The following is a 12,155-nucleotide window of genomic DNA, read 5'->3' on the forward strand; positions in this document are numbered from 1 at the left end:
GTTAAATTGTTTGACTTAAATGAATGTATGATTTACATGGTTTATAGAAATATCTGAATTATAGAAATTGGGATAAATTGTTTATCCAAGATGGAAACGAGGACTTACAGTTTAGGCATAGAATATTAAAAATAGTTAAGGATGTACTGCTTAGAATAAAGGAGAATATATATTTGTTTTAGATAGAGAAATTAAATTGAAGTAAGGGAAAAGGGACAAGGGGTTGGAAAGCTGTTGGAAGTCAATAAAAGGGGGGGAAAGGGAGGGGGTTAGAAATGAAAAATTGGGGATAATTGAACGTAATGTAAAAAATAATGGATTCTAACCCAATAAAAAATTTTTCAAAAAAAAAAAAAGAGTCCAGTAGCACCTTTAAGACTAACCAATTTTATTGTAGCATAAGCTTTAGAGAATCAAGTTCTCTTCGTCAGATGTCTGATACAGAGACTGGTCAAATACAGAAGAGGGGGAGAGCTGTGGCTATCGAAGGCCCATACTGCATTGGAATTGGATGGTCTAGCTGTTTGGCTGCTACAAACTAACAGGGCAAACTCCTTTGAAGCCAACAGATCCACACACCAAAAGGAGATGTTTACATATACTAGCAAAGGAATGTTTTGGTTGCACCCTCCCCCTCTCCCCCCCTAATTGCCTCTTCTCTCTCCTCCCCTTCTCCTCCCTCCTCTTCTATATTTGACTAGTCTCTGTATCATGCATCTGACGAAGAGAACTTGATTCTCGAAAGCTTATGCTACAATAAAATTGGTTAGTCTTAAAGGTGCTACAGGACTCTTTTTGATTGAGAAAATACAGTGATTGGTAGAAAGTCCAGTTGCTGTGCATAGGAAATGCCTGTTGGGATGTACCTCTTTGATGGGTATGTTTGCTTAACTCTTCTGGTTGGAAGATGTCTCTATCACTTAAAATATCTGCTAAATTGCTTTTCCCTCACTGCTCCTTTTGCTTCCATTTTGTGGGACAGGACTGGCACCAGAATTTCTGAGGACAAGTAATCACCATGAGAATAGCTAGTCAGTCTGTTAATGGCTCTTTTACAGGATGAGTTTCTTACACAGATGAAGAGTATTGTGATTACTTCATGTGGGACACATGTACACATATATTTTGCAATGTATACACATGACTGCAAGCCACAATTAGTGGCTGCTGGCTCCTGCTGCAAGAACATATCCCAAAATAGATAGATAAATATGTTCATTGCACATGAGAGTGTGCATGGTGGTTATATACACTTATTTATTTAGAAACTGTATGCATTCTCTCCAGACAGCTGCCTGAGGTAGCTCCCAAAATCAAAACCATACAATATAGTTACTGATGTAGAAGTCTGTGTGTTAGAAATTCATGTTGTATAAAGTGGTCCTGCTTCTTTTTCAAACTTTTCTTAGGGCACAATTATTCATTTATGTTATTTGTAATGTTCTTAAATCTTGGTTTGATGTTCTTATTTCTTCATGACCTTTTGTTTACCAAGTACACTGTAACTTGTAGTGCACAGAATGTCTCAGTTCAAGTGTACTGCCATGATTTGAATGAGTATATATATATATATATATATATATATATATATATATATATATATATATATATATATATATATATATATATATATATATATATATATATATATATATATATAAAGTACATGTAACTTCAGGGTGAAAAAACTGATAACTTTTTAATGTACTCTAGGTTGACTGGACTCAAATCTGAACCTCCAAGTACTGCTTCAACTAATGCAAGCACTCCACAGCCCGTGAATAATATAGTCCGCTACTTGGCAGCTGCACTGCTTCAGATACAACAAGGCATTGAACGCAAGTTCCTGAAAGCCCCACTTGGTAAGCACCTACACCTATAACTTGATCTGTTCTCTAAAACAGCTACTACATGGTTAGCTGCTGGATGCATATGTACAGTCAGTCTGCTAAAGAAAAGATGAATTGTGTGGGTGTTGGCCATATGGGCCTAAGGGTCACTTCTTTCCCTTATTTTGAATATGAGTCAGGCAAAGTATGATTCAATCCCAAATTTAGAATATACAAACAAATCAAATGAGGTATGTATATGTGACCCATCCTTAAGACAGGTCATTCCTCTCACAATAGGAAATACTTATTTTATGAAGTAGTATTTTTGTGCTTGCTGAACTGTGCTAACATCACTGATCTGTAAATAGCCTTAAATATGAGTGTCTAAGGGCATCTTGCCAATTTATTAAAGGAATTTTTAACCTGTCTTTCTCCTGGACTCAGGATGAATTAATGTGGTTTAAAATACATGTCACATAGAGTAATTAAAATGGGAAATCAAAGGTCATACAATATACCCTTCCTAGCCAGTAAAATTATGCATTTGAAAAAGCTGTTCTCAGTAACTCCATCTGACATTGGCACTGAAATGCCATCAGTCTGGGGGCCTTCCTGATGGATTTAGGAAGACCACTCCATAATACAGGAGCCACTGCAGAAAAGGTCTGGTTCTGCAGATAATGACAAAATCTGCATGTGTTGGCTCCTTAAGCAGGCCTTAATGTGATGAATGGAGCCTCTGCACTAAAATATATTGGGACAGGTGGGATTTGCAGATAAAGAGGGTCCCAGGCCTTGAAAGCAATAAGCAGTGTGTTTAATTGGACCCAGAAACAAATGGGCAGCCTGTTCAGAGCTCTTAAAGCTGGTAGAATATGCACATTCTGGGTTGTCTTCAAGGACAGCCACATAAGAATAAGAATAATAAGAATATTCTATTTATATATTATCCTTCAGGATGACTTACACCCACTCAGAGCGGTTTACAAAGTATGTTATCATTATCCCCACAACAACAATCACCTTGTGAGGTGGGTGGGGCTGAGAGAGCTCCTAGAAGCTGTGACTGACTCAAGGTCACCCAGCTGGCTTCAAGTGGAGGAGTGGGGAATCAAACGCAGTTCTCCAGATTAGAGTCCTGCGCTCTTAACCACTATACCAAACTGGCTCAAACATGTAGAGCATGTTACTGTAATACATCCTTGAGATTACTGAGGCAAGGATAAGTGTTGCCAGATTTGTTGAGTCCAAATAGGGGGCCAATTTATCAACCAAATCTTAGTTTTATGTTAGTAAGAAGTTACAGTAGCTATCAAAACAATGCTGAAATAACTTTACACCTTTAATACTAGGTGATGCAGAGGAAAATAAGAGAGATTTAAAAGGGGATAAAAGGAGGAAGCGAGAAGATGATCCATCTAGTCAAAAAGATGGTAAACTTATTAATGTTCTTCCATATATAAATTTCAGTAATTACTTTTTGTTGTAACTTTGCTTACCATGTTCGTTCCATAATCCTCCACTTTAGTGTGGCTAATACAGCATTGAAACCACAAAATCTTGGTCTGAACTTTCCAATGGAGTAATGCATAAAAACGATTTTAAAGATAAAATTGATTTAGATTCTGGTGTATTTTATCTGTAAAATAACAGCAAATCTGAATCTGGCATACCATCATTTTTTTGTGTCATTTGAATTGATACAGTAATGCTTGATTAGAAAAAAGGCAAGTAGTAATTAACATTTTGGGAGTTTTAACCACCCAGTTTTTAAATTGATGGAGAACCGCTCCCCTTTCTGCAACCATTCCACTGTGCAGTTTTTTTGACCCTTGCTCTGGGACAATGTTCGGAACTAGAGACATAGATAAGTGCAATATGATAGTGGCTGTTGTATTTTCAATCCCTTTCCCAATAATCCCAGGCATGAAAATTGTGTCTCATTGCTCTATTGATGTTTTCATTGAACTACACCCAAGATCTCTTGCCTGGTAAGATTCCACAAGTTCAGACTCCCTCATGGTTAGGATTATGGTCTCAGTATACATCATTTTACATTTACTTTAATTTGCTGTTTTGTTACCCATCCATACAGTTTGGTGAGGTTCTTTAAAATCTCTTCATTGTACTTGGCTTTTCACTATCATGAATAACTAGATGTCATCCCAAACTTCACTGCTCACTCCTGACTTCAGGTTATTTGGGAAGAAATTAAACAGCAGCATGTAGTACCAAAACTCATCCCTGAGTGGCCCTGCTGCTTTCTCTCATTTGAGGAAAAGTTTTATTCCTCTTGTTTTGGTATCAGTTTTTAATCCATTAAGTGGCCTGCCCTCTTATCATTTGGACTACTAAGTTTACTGAGGAATTTTCATGAGGGACTTTCTACAGAGTCCAAGCACCTGCTGTTCATGACTATCTACATTTTTGCTGCCATGTTCACTGAATTCTAAAAACTTGGTGAAGCAGCCTTGGTGAAGCAGTCTATAGTGCTAGATTACAGATTTCTTCTAATAAAACTGGATAAATGTGTGGTATGTACTATAACTGCTTTTCAATTTTTTTTCTTCCTTCTGTTGCAAGACGGCTGTGATAGTAGCCGATCACATAGAACAGTCTTGGACCGGTGGCGAGAATCCCTTCTAACTTCTGCTAGCCTGTCTCAAATCTTCCTTCACCTCTCAACACTGGAGCGAAGTGTAATCTGGTCTAAATCTATTTTAAATACTCGCTGCAAAATGTGCAGGAAGAAAGGAGATGCAGAAAGCATGGTGCTATGTGATGGCTGTGATCGAGGTTATCATATCTACTGTATCAGGCCAAAGCTCAAGGTAACCTAGATTTTTTTTTAAAGTAGCCTGAACTAGTAAGGACATCTTACTAAAACATTCTTGCCCTTTGTTAGGCTGTACCTGATGGAGACTGGTTTTGTCCAGAATGTCGACCCAAGCAGCGTTCTAGGCGTCTCTCTTCTAGACAAAGACCTTCTGTGGAAAGTGATGAAGAGACTGAAGAACAGATTGAAGAGGAAGAAGATAAAATGAGTGATGAGGAAGTGGGGCAAAGTGAGGAAGATGACTATGAAGAAGATTACTCTGATTCTCAAGATGATGAAAAAAGGTAAATCAGCAATTGTAAGCCATATCCAGAGACTGTATACAGATCTCTGTACCAGCAGAAATTCTTTCTGCACATAGCCTGACCTGCAAATAAAGTTTCCGGATACTGAAATGAGTGGAGGTTCCCATTTGTACAGTACCTCCATGTATTTTGGTACAAAACGTACTATATGCAACTTATTTTCAGTATACCTTGTACTTACTACACCCAGGTTTACAGCTAAATATTTATGTATTTATGATCTGGAGCAGCTTTCATTCTCTATGAATATTTGCTCAAAAGTATGTTCCACTGAGTAAATATTTGTAGCATTATAACCATAGCTGTATTGAAATAGGATGTGCTCTGTTGATTGCAGTGAAATGTAAGATAGTGAGTTGCAATGCTTTTAATTCTTAGTTTGCAAGGACATGCTGACATTCTAAAATTGGCCATGTCTTTGTACTGATGAAGTTTTTGAAAAAGAATTATACATGTCTTCAATAAGCTAGTGAAAAAAGCTTGAGTAAACGTACATGAATACACCAATATATAGATGAACATTGGTACCATTAAAGGAAAGCATAACTTTACCAATGCAATTCTCCCATGTTTATCTCGGTCACTGAGACTTGTGTAACTTCTTACAGCGTATCCAAATCAGGAAAACCTCAGGTAAAACTTTCATTAAGAACAAGAGCAGCAAAACTTAACCCCATCAACTTGGGTCACTGCAGCCAGCAACAAATTACTGGACGGTACAGTTCTCGAAGTCAGCAGAATACACCTAAGCAAGCTGGATCTTCATGTAAAAACACTGGGAAGGGCATACGAAAGACAAAGTCAGCTCCTCCATCAGTAACAAAATCATTAAGCCTCAATAGTCGTACTACTCGTCAGAATCGAGGGTTGCTACAAGCAGATGCCTTTATTGAATTAACCAGTCCCCGAAGACAACGTAGAGGAAGGAAGACCACAGATAATACTCCAAACAGCAGTCCTTCCAGTTCTCTTGGCTTCAGAATTGTTAATACTACAAACAATGAACTGAAAAATCCTGCATTTTCTACAGAAAAATGTTCTCCCCAAAACATTGAGCCTAAGAAGAGGGGTAGGAATCGACAATCTGCCGGTAAGTTAGTTCTTATTAAAATAAAACTGAGCCTAATTCTCCTAGATTAATTGGAGGATGTCAGATCTTGGGAATGTAGTTGAACTTTACCATTGCTTTCAAGTATTGAGCAGACTCATTCAACTTTACTTTGTTTCTGTGTTTACAAATATGGAATTAGCCACAGACTTTTTTGGATCCAAGAGAATCTTCTGTCCCTGTGCTTCCACCTCCCCACTTCTGTTAAAGCCTTCTCTAGGGAGAAAGGTTACCTAGTTGAAAAACAAATGGGAAATTGCCAGAAAGCTTTCTTAACTTCAGTACAAGGAGTGGAAGTGGTTGGTTGAGTTGGGTTGCAGTCTGTTTAACCAATGATCGTTTTTCTCTTCTGCTGTACCTATCCTTAATGGATATCCAGGGTGTAATTTTCTATCTTAAAAAAGCATTACTGTGGCAGTGAGGGTCTTTAAATGATCTGGATAGCCTCAGATGTCTGTAATGGCTAAAGAAGCTGCTATATAGTTGTGTACATTTTCTCTAAAAGGAAGAGCTGTTCTAGTATCTGCTTTGGTAGGATGACTGGTTGAAAGAGTTGTTGGGCATGACATTAAAAAATCTAAACAGGAAGAAGCCAAATACAGCTAAAGCGATGAACATCACCTGATTAAAAAGTTAAAAGCTTGCCTAAAACATTGGTGAGGAAGAAAGTGAAAATATATATTGAAATCCAAGCAGTAGATAACATTCGATTTATATACTGCCCTTCAGGACAACTTAATACCCACTCAGAGTGATTTACAAAGTATGTCATTATTATCCCCACAACATACACCTTGTGAGGTGGGTGGGGCTGAGAGAGCTCCTAGAAGCTGTGATTGACCCAAGGTCACCCAGCTGGCTTCAAGTCAGAAGTGAGGAATCAAACCCGGTTCTCCAGATTAGAGTCCTGTGTGCTTAACCTCTACACCAAATTGGCTCTCAAGGATGAGGAGAAGAAAAATGGATACTTGATTATGAAGGGAGATGTACCTTTGTGTAATCTCAAGAGTAGTTCTATAAACCACTGTCTGAAAGAAAGTCACTCATGAGATGACTGTTTTCTTTTGTCTACTACCTGAGTATCCCTCAATGAAAGACACCTTTATTTTCTTTGAAAGTTTTTATCCCACTATTCCTCCTGGAGCTCAGACTGGGGGACACAGGTCTCCCCTCTTTCATTTTAACCTGACAGTAACCCTATGAAGCAGGCTTCTGTGAATGAGTGACTATCCCAAGTTCACCCATCTAGCTTCCATGTCAGCATCTGACGAAGAGAACTGTGGTTCTCGAAAGCTGATGCTACAGTAAAGTTAGTTAGTCTTAAAGGTGCTACTGAACTCTTTACTATTTTGCTACTACAGATTAACACGGCTAACTTCTCTTGATCCATGTCAGAGTAGAGATTGATCCTGGTGTCCCAGAATCCTAGCCAAATTGTCAGCAAACAAAATTACATTATTTCTTCAGTTGATTAGCTTTCCCTGACATGACTCTATACTCTGTTTAACATTGGCATTATATCTTTGTCAAGTGGTTCAGTGATGCTGTTTGTTTTTTTCAGAATGCCCTCAAATACCATTAAATAGGAGGAGTTCAGGTCGTCAGGGTGGAGTCCATGAACTGTCTGCTTTTGAGCAGCTTGTAGTGGAACTGGTGCGTCATGATGATAGCTGGCCTTTCATGAAGCTAGTGTCAAAAATCCAGGTAAACTTGGGTTGGGTTCAGAGTGGTGAAAGTGGTGTTCAATTGGCATTTACTTCTGATTCAGGAATAGTCATAAACATGCAGTGGGAATTCAGATTCTGCATTTGACTCTTATCGGGAACTAAAAGTTTGCTAGTTTCACATAATAATTATTACAATAATTATGATGTTTTGCTTATTTATTCATTTAAAACATTTATATGCCACCTTTCCACCCAAATAGGATCTCAGAGATGGTGAACATCATGGCATTAGCACCTTTAAAACATTTAAGCAACAATTTAAAATGTATGTAAAATATTTAAAAATACAATAAAAGCATATTAGACATAAGACAAACACAACCAGGGAGGAGGGACAATATAGTTTACTGGGGGTATGCCAAACAAAACAGAAAAGTCTTCAGTCGCTGGTGGAAGTCAATGACAGAGTTACACGAATTAATCTCTCTGGAAAGGGAGTTCCAAACGCCTAGCATCATGACCAAGACGACTCTCTCTTGTCACTCATCTAGCCTCAGATAGTAGTGGCACCTGAAGCAAGGCTTTTGAAGATGACTAGAGTGGACAGGTAGGTTCATATGGGAGAAGGTAGTCCTTAAGGTATGCTGCCCTCAAAGTCATATAGGGCTTTAAAGGTCAATACCAGCATTTTGAAATGGATCTGGAAGGAAATTGGCAGCCAGTATAGATGGAAGAAGGCTGGAATAATATGGTCCATACAACCTACTTCAGTCAACATACTGACTACAGCATTGTGTGCCAACTGTAGCTTCTAGACAGTCTTCAAGGTTAGCCCCTCATAGAGTGCATTGCAGTAATCTTAATTTGAATGTTACCAGAGCATGCACCACAGTGGCAAGATGTTTCCTGCCCAAGATGGGCCACAGCCAGCTCACCAGCCGAAGCTACCACTGCCCTGTTTATCCAACAGAAGCTCCAGCGGCACCCCCAGTGTATGAACCTGTTCCTTTAGGGGGCATGCAATCCCATCTAGAACAGGAGATATCCCTAGTCCTCCTGGGTCAAATCTTCCCTCCCACAGTAGCACCTCCATTTTGCCGGGACTAAGTTTCAGCTTGTTTGCCTTCATCCATCCCAATATTGCCTTCAGGCACCTGGGATATGCTGAAAGTGTGAGATAAAACTGAGCGTAATCCACATATTGGTGACAATTCACCCCAGATCTCCAGATAATCTTTTCCAATGGCTGTACATAGATGTTGAAAAGGATGAGAGGGACAATATGGAACTTTGTGGAACCAGGCTAGAGGCCCTCAGTACCATGCTCTGAAACCTACCTTCAAGGTCAGACTAAAACCGCTGCAAAACTGCCCCTCAATCCCAACCCCGAAAGGCAATCCAGAAGGATACCATGCTCAATAGTATCAAAAGCTGACAAGCAGTCCAGGAAAATTAGCAAGGTCACACTCCTCTAGTCCATCTCCCAGCATAGATCATCCACCAGGATAACCACAGCCATTTCAGCCCTGTGACCAGGCTTGAAAACAGATTGATACAGATCCAAACAATTGCAGATGGCCTTGTGTCTCCTTAGTAGACACCTGAAAACAGCAAGATTTGAGAATATCTGGCTTAATATAAATGCACTGGTATTGATTTTACCTTGGCACTTGATTATGACAATAATGGAAGTATGGTGCAAGTTCTTAGTACTATTTTATTTCAGAATTAGACTGTTGGGACTTTCAGCAATTTCCTTGCCATTTGTTCTTGAAGTCTTCGTTATACTGAACACTTTACTGTACCTCCTACAGGTAGAGGGCAATATCGTAGTGAAAAACATTCCATTTGTAGTTTTCCATTATTAGAAAGAATATAATTTTATACTCTCATAGAAGACTGGTGCAGGAGATTGGTAGGACTTTCAAATTGCCTAATCTCTTCCACACTGTGACTTCTTAGTAAAAAGATGACTCTACATTACAATGGGAGAAAGATCTCTTATATATAGGAAGGACTTAAATACAGTCATTCATTGATGTTTTAGAATGGATCAGTCTATTTAAATAGTGGCTCAAAGCAAATGTTGATTGCTTTGACTTGCTATTACACAAAAATAAGTGTAAAGAATTTTTAAAAGCAACATGTCATTCATTACAGTAAAATAGTATTCTGACTCATTTGGATTTGTAGTGTGACAAAACCAAAGACTTTTGAGAAGGCTTTAAAAATAAACTGTACAGTGTTAAATGCAGGGGGGAGATCAACTGGGTGCAGCAAGGTCAATATTAAGTTCCAGAAATGGAGAAACTTGTAATCTGTTATTGGCAATGAGAAGAGACATCTTGGTTTATATTTCAATTCAATCTCTCCCTTGAACATCACGAGAGAGAAATAAAAAGTGTATGCACTTTTAGAATATATTTCTATACTTTGTATCTAAAAACTGGTCATACCTTCTAACCTGATCACAAGTGGTGGAGGACTAAAAATGTATGATTGCTTCAAAATTCTCCTGTTTGCTTCTGTCTGCCTCCTTTTCTGGAATATTTGGGAAGGCAGACTGAAAAGATATAACAGTTCTGAGTGTGTTTTTTTAGCCTAGAAATTGGTATAATTTCTCTTGATTACGTACAGCATGGGGGTGTTTTTTGCATTGGATGCTTCTATTAATTAGAAATTCTTGGTGTGCTTTTTTCAGGTACCAGATTACTATGACATTATAAAAAAACCAATTGCCTTAAATATAATACGTGAAAAAGTAAACAAATGTGAATACAAGCTAGCATGTAAGTAAAGTTGACTCCTTTACTCATTCCTCTCAAAAAGTTTAAATTGCATGGACTCCTGATGGTTTTATGGTAGTGAACCTTATTCTCAGTTAGTGCAATAGAAACTGCCAGTGCACTGTGAGAGTTTTGGGCTGGGCCACTGGCAATGAGTATTCAGGATACAGCAAAGCACATGGTTAAGCAAAATTTACTTCTAAATGAAAATGTGCAATGCCTAGCTAGGTTTTAAACCCAGAGATAGCTTCTGACTTCTCATGTAAAATATTTTGAAACCATTGGCTTGGTTTCTATATCTGTGGATTTTATAACACGTCTAGTGCATTTTTTATCCCACCATTTCTCCAACGAGCACAGGGTGGCATACATTGTTCTCCTCACCTCAGCAATCCTGTATGATAGGTTTCTTTGAGAGAGAGTTACTGGCCCAAAGTCAGTGAATTTCATGACTGAATGGGAATTTGAATCAAGGTCTCCCTAGTCCTAATTTGCTGTTAATCACTGTACTGTACTGATACACTAAAGGGCTCGTTTGCATTTTCTTCCTAGCTGAATTCATTGAAGACATCGAGCTGATGTTTTCAAACTGTTTTGAGTACAACCCACGCAATACAAGTGAAGCAAAGGCTGGATCAAGACTTCAGGCATTTTTCCACATCCAGGCTCAAAAGCTTGGACTTCCTCTTGCATCTGGTAACATGGACTATGCTGCTCCAGCAGCCAAGAAATCCCGAATCTAGCTTTTTCCTTTTAAAGGACTTAGAGGAAATCTTTATAATTTCATGGGAAATTAAACCTTTAAATCATGCAGCCATCCTATCTATTGAAAGCAATAACATCTACCACATCTTAAAAGTGTGGTCTGCACTATGTTCTCGATTTATTAAGCACTCAGGATAATGTAGGAAAGATTATCTTTGCTACAGTTTTGTTGTGTCTAATAACTTTGATAGATGTGTATTGAATACAGTACTGGTTTACAGTAGTTTTTGTACTTTTAAAGAATGCTTTTGTGTACCAAATACTTTCCAGAAATATTTTTCTTTGGCACCAGGTAATATTGTCATGTCCTTTAGATTTTGTAAGAGCTGTATCATTGTTTTATGAGGGCTCCAACTAGGATAAAAATCATCTACACCAGTAAAAATGTTCGAGAAGTTGCTTAAGCACATATATTTGACACTACACATTAGTAAGTACAGTTTTATATCCTTTAAATTACTGTGCCAGTTTTGGTTGGAGAGATTCAGTCTGACTCTAAGTAGATATTTATTTAGCATTTAAATTTGTGGATTTGTTTTGTATTTATAAAATTTTTACTATGAGGATAAAGAATTCCTTAATTTTTTGTTTTCTGTTTGTTTTGTGTGTTATGCTTCTAATAATTATTATTCACTTCTACCTGGCAGTTCTTCCAGCAAGAAAACAAACTTTCAGACTTGTATCAGTTTGTTTGTACAACTTTTGAGTGTAAAAATAAAGATAAACATTTTTCAAAATACAACATGTTTCTCTGTATTTAATCGGTGTCCAATTCTTGGATGAAGCTGAGAATGGATGGCAGGAATTTTCTTTAGTCAGGGTTTTATCTTAAATTATAAATGATAACTTTTTAATG

At 37.9% G+C, this 12,155-nt stretch overlaps 1 protein-coding gene across 1 annotated transcript in view; it reads left to right on the forward strand.

Annotated features, from left to right (window-relative positions):
- BAZ1A (bromodomain adjacent to zinc finger domain 1A) overlaps positions 1 to 11,378 on the forward strand; it is a 71,969-nt gene extending 60,591 nt beyond the window's left edge. Inside the window, exons 21-28 of the mRNA XM_054971087.1 lie at positions 1,714 to 1,862; positions 3,185 to 3,265; positions 4,416 to 4,663; positions 4,738 to 4,952; positions 5,582 to 6,063; positions 7,643 to 7,785; positions 10,450 to 10,537; positions 11,087 to 11,378. Of these exons, the coding sequence (XP_054827062.1) occupies positions 1,714 to 1,862; positions 3,185 to 3,265; positions 4,416 to 4,663; positions 4,738 to 4,952; positions 5,582 to 6,063; positions 7,643 to 7,785; positions 10,450 to 10,537; positions 11,087 to 11,277 (1,597 nt within the window). The 3' untranslated portion in view covers positions 11,278 to 11,378. The remainder of the gene's footprint in view (positions 1 to 1,713; positions 1,863 to 3,184; positions 3,266 to 4,415; positions 4,664 to 4,737; positions 4,953 to 5,581; positions 6,064 to 7,642; positions 7,786 to 10,449; positions 10,538 to 11,086) is intronic.
- Positions 11,379 to 12,155: the final 777 nt, after the last annotated feature.

The sequence above is a fragment of the Eublepharis macularius genome, chromosome 2 (genome assembly GCF_028583425.1).
Source record: "Eublepharis macularius isolate TG4126 chromosome 2, MPM_Emac_v1.0, whole genome shotgun sequence".
NCBI lineage: Eukaryota > Metazoa > Chordata > Lepidosauria > Squamata > Eublepharidae > Eublepharis > Eublepharis macularius.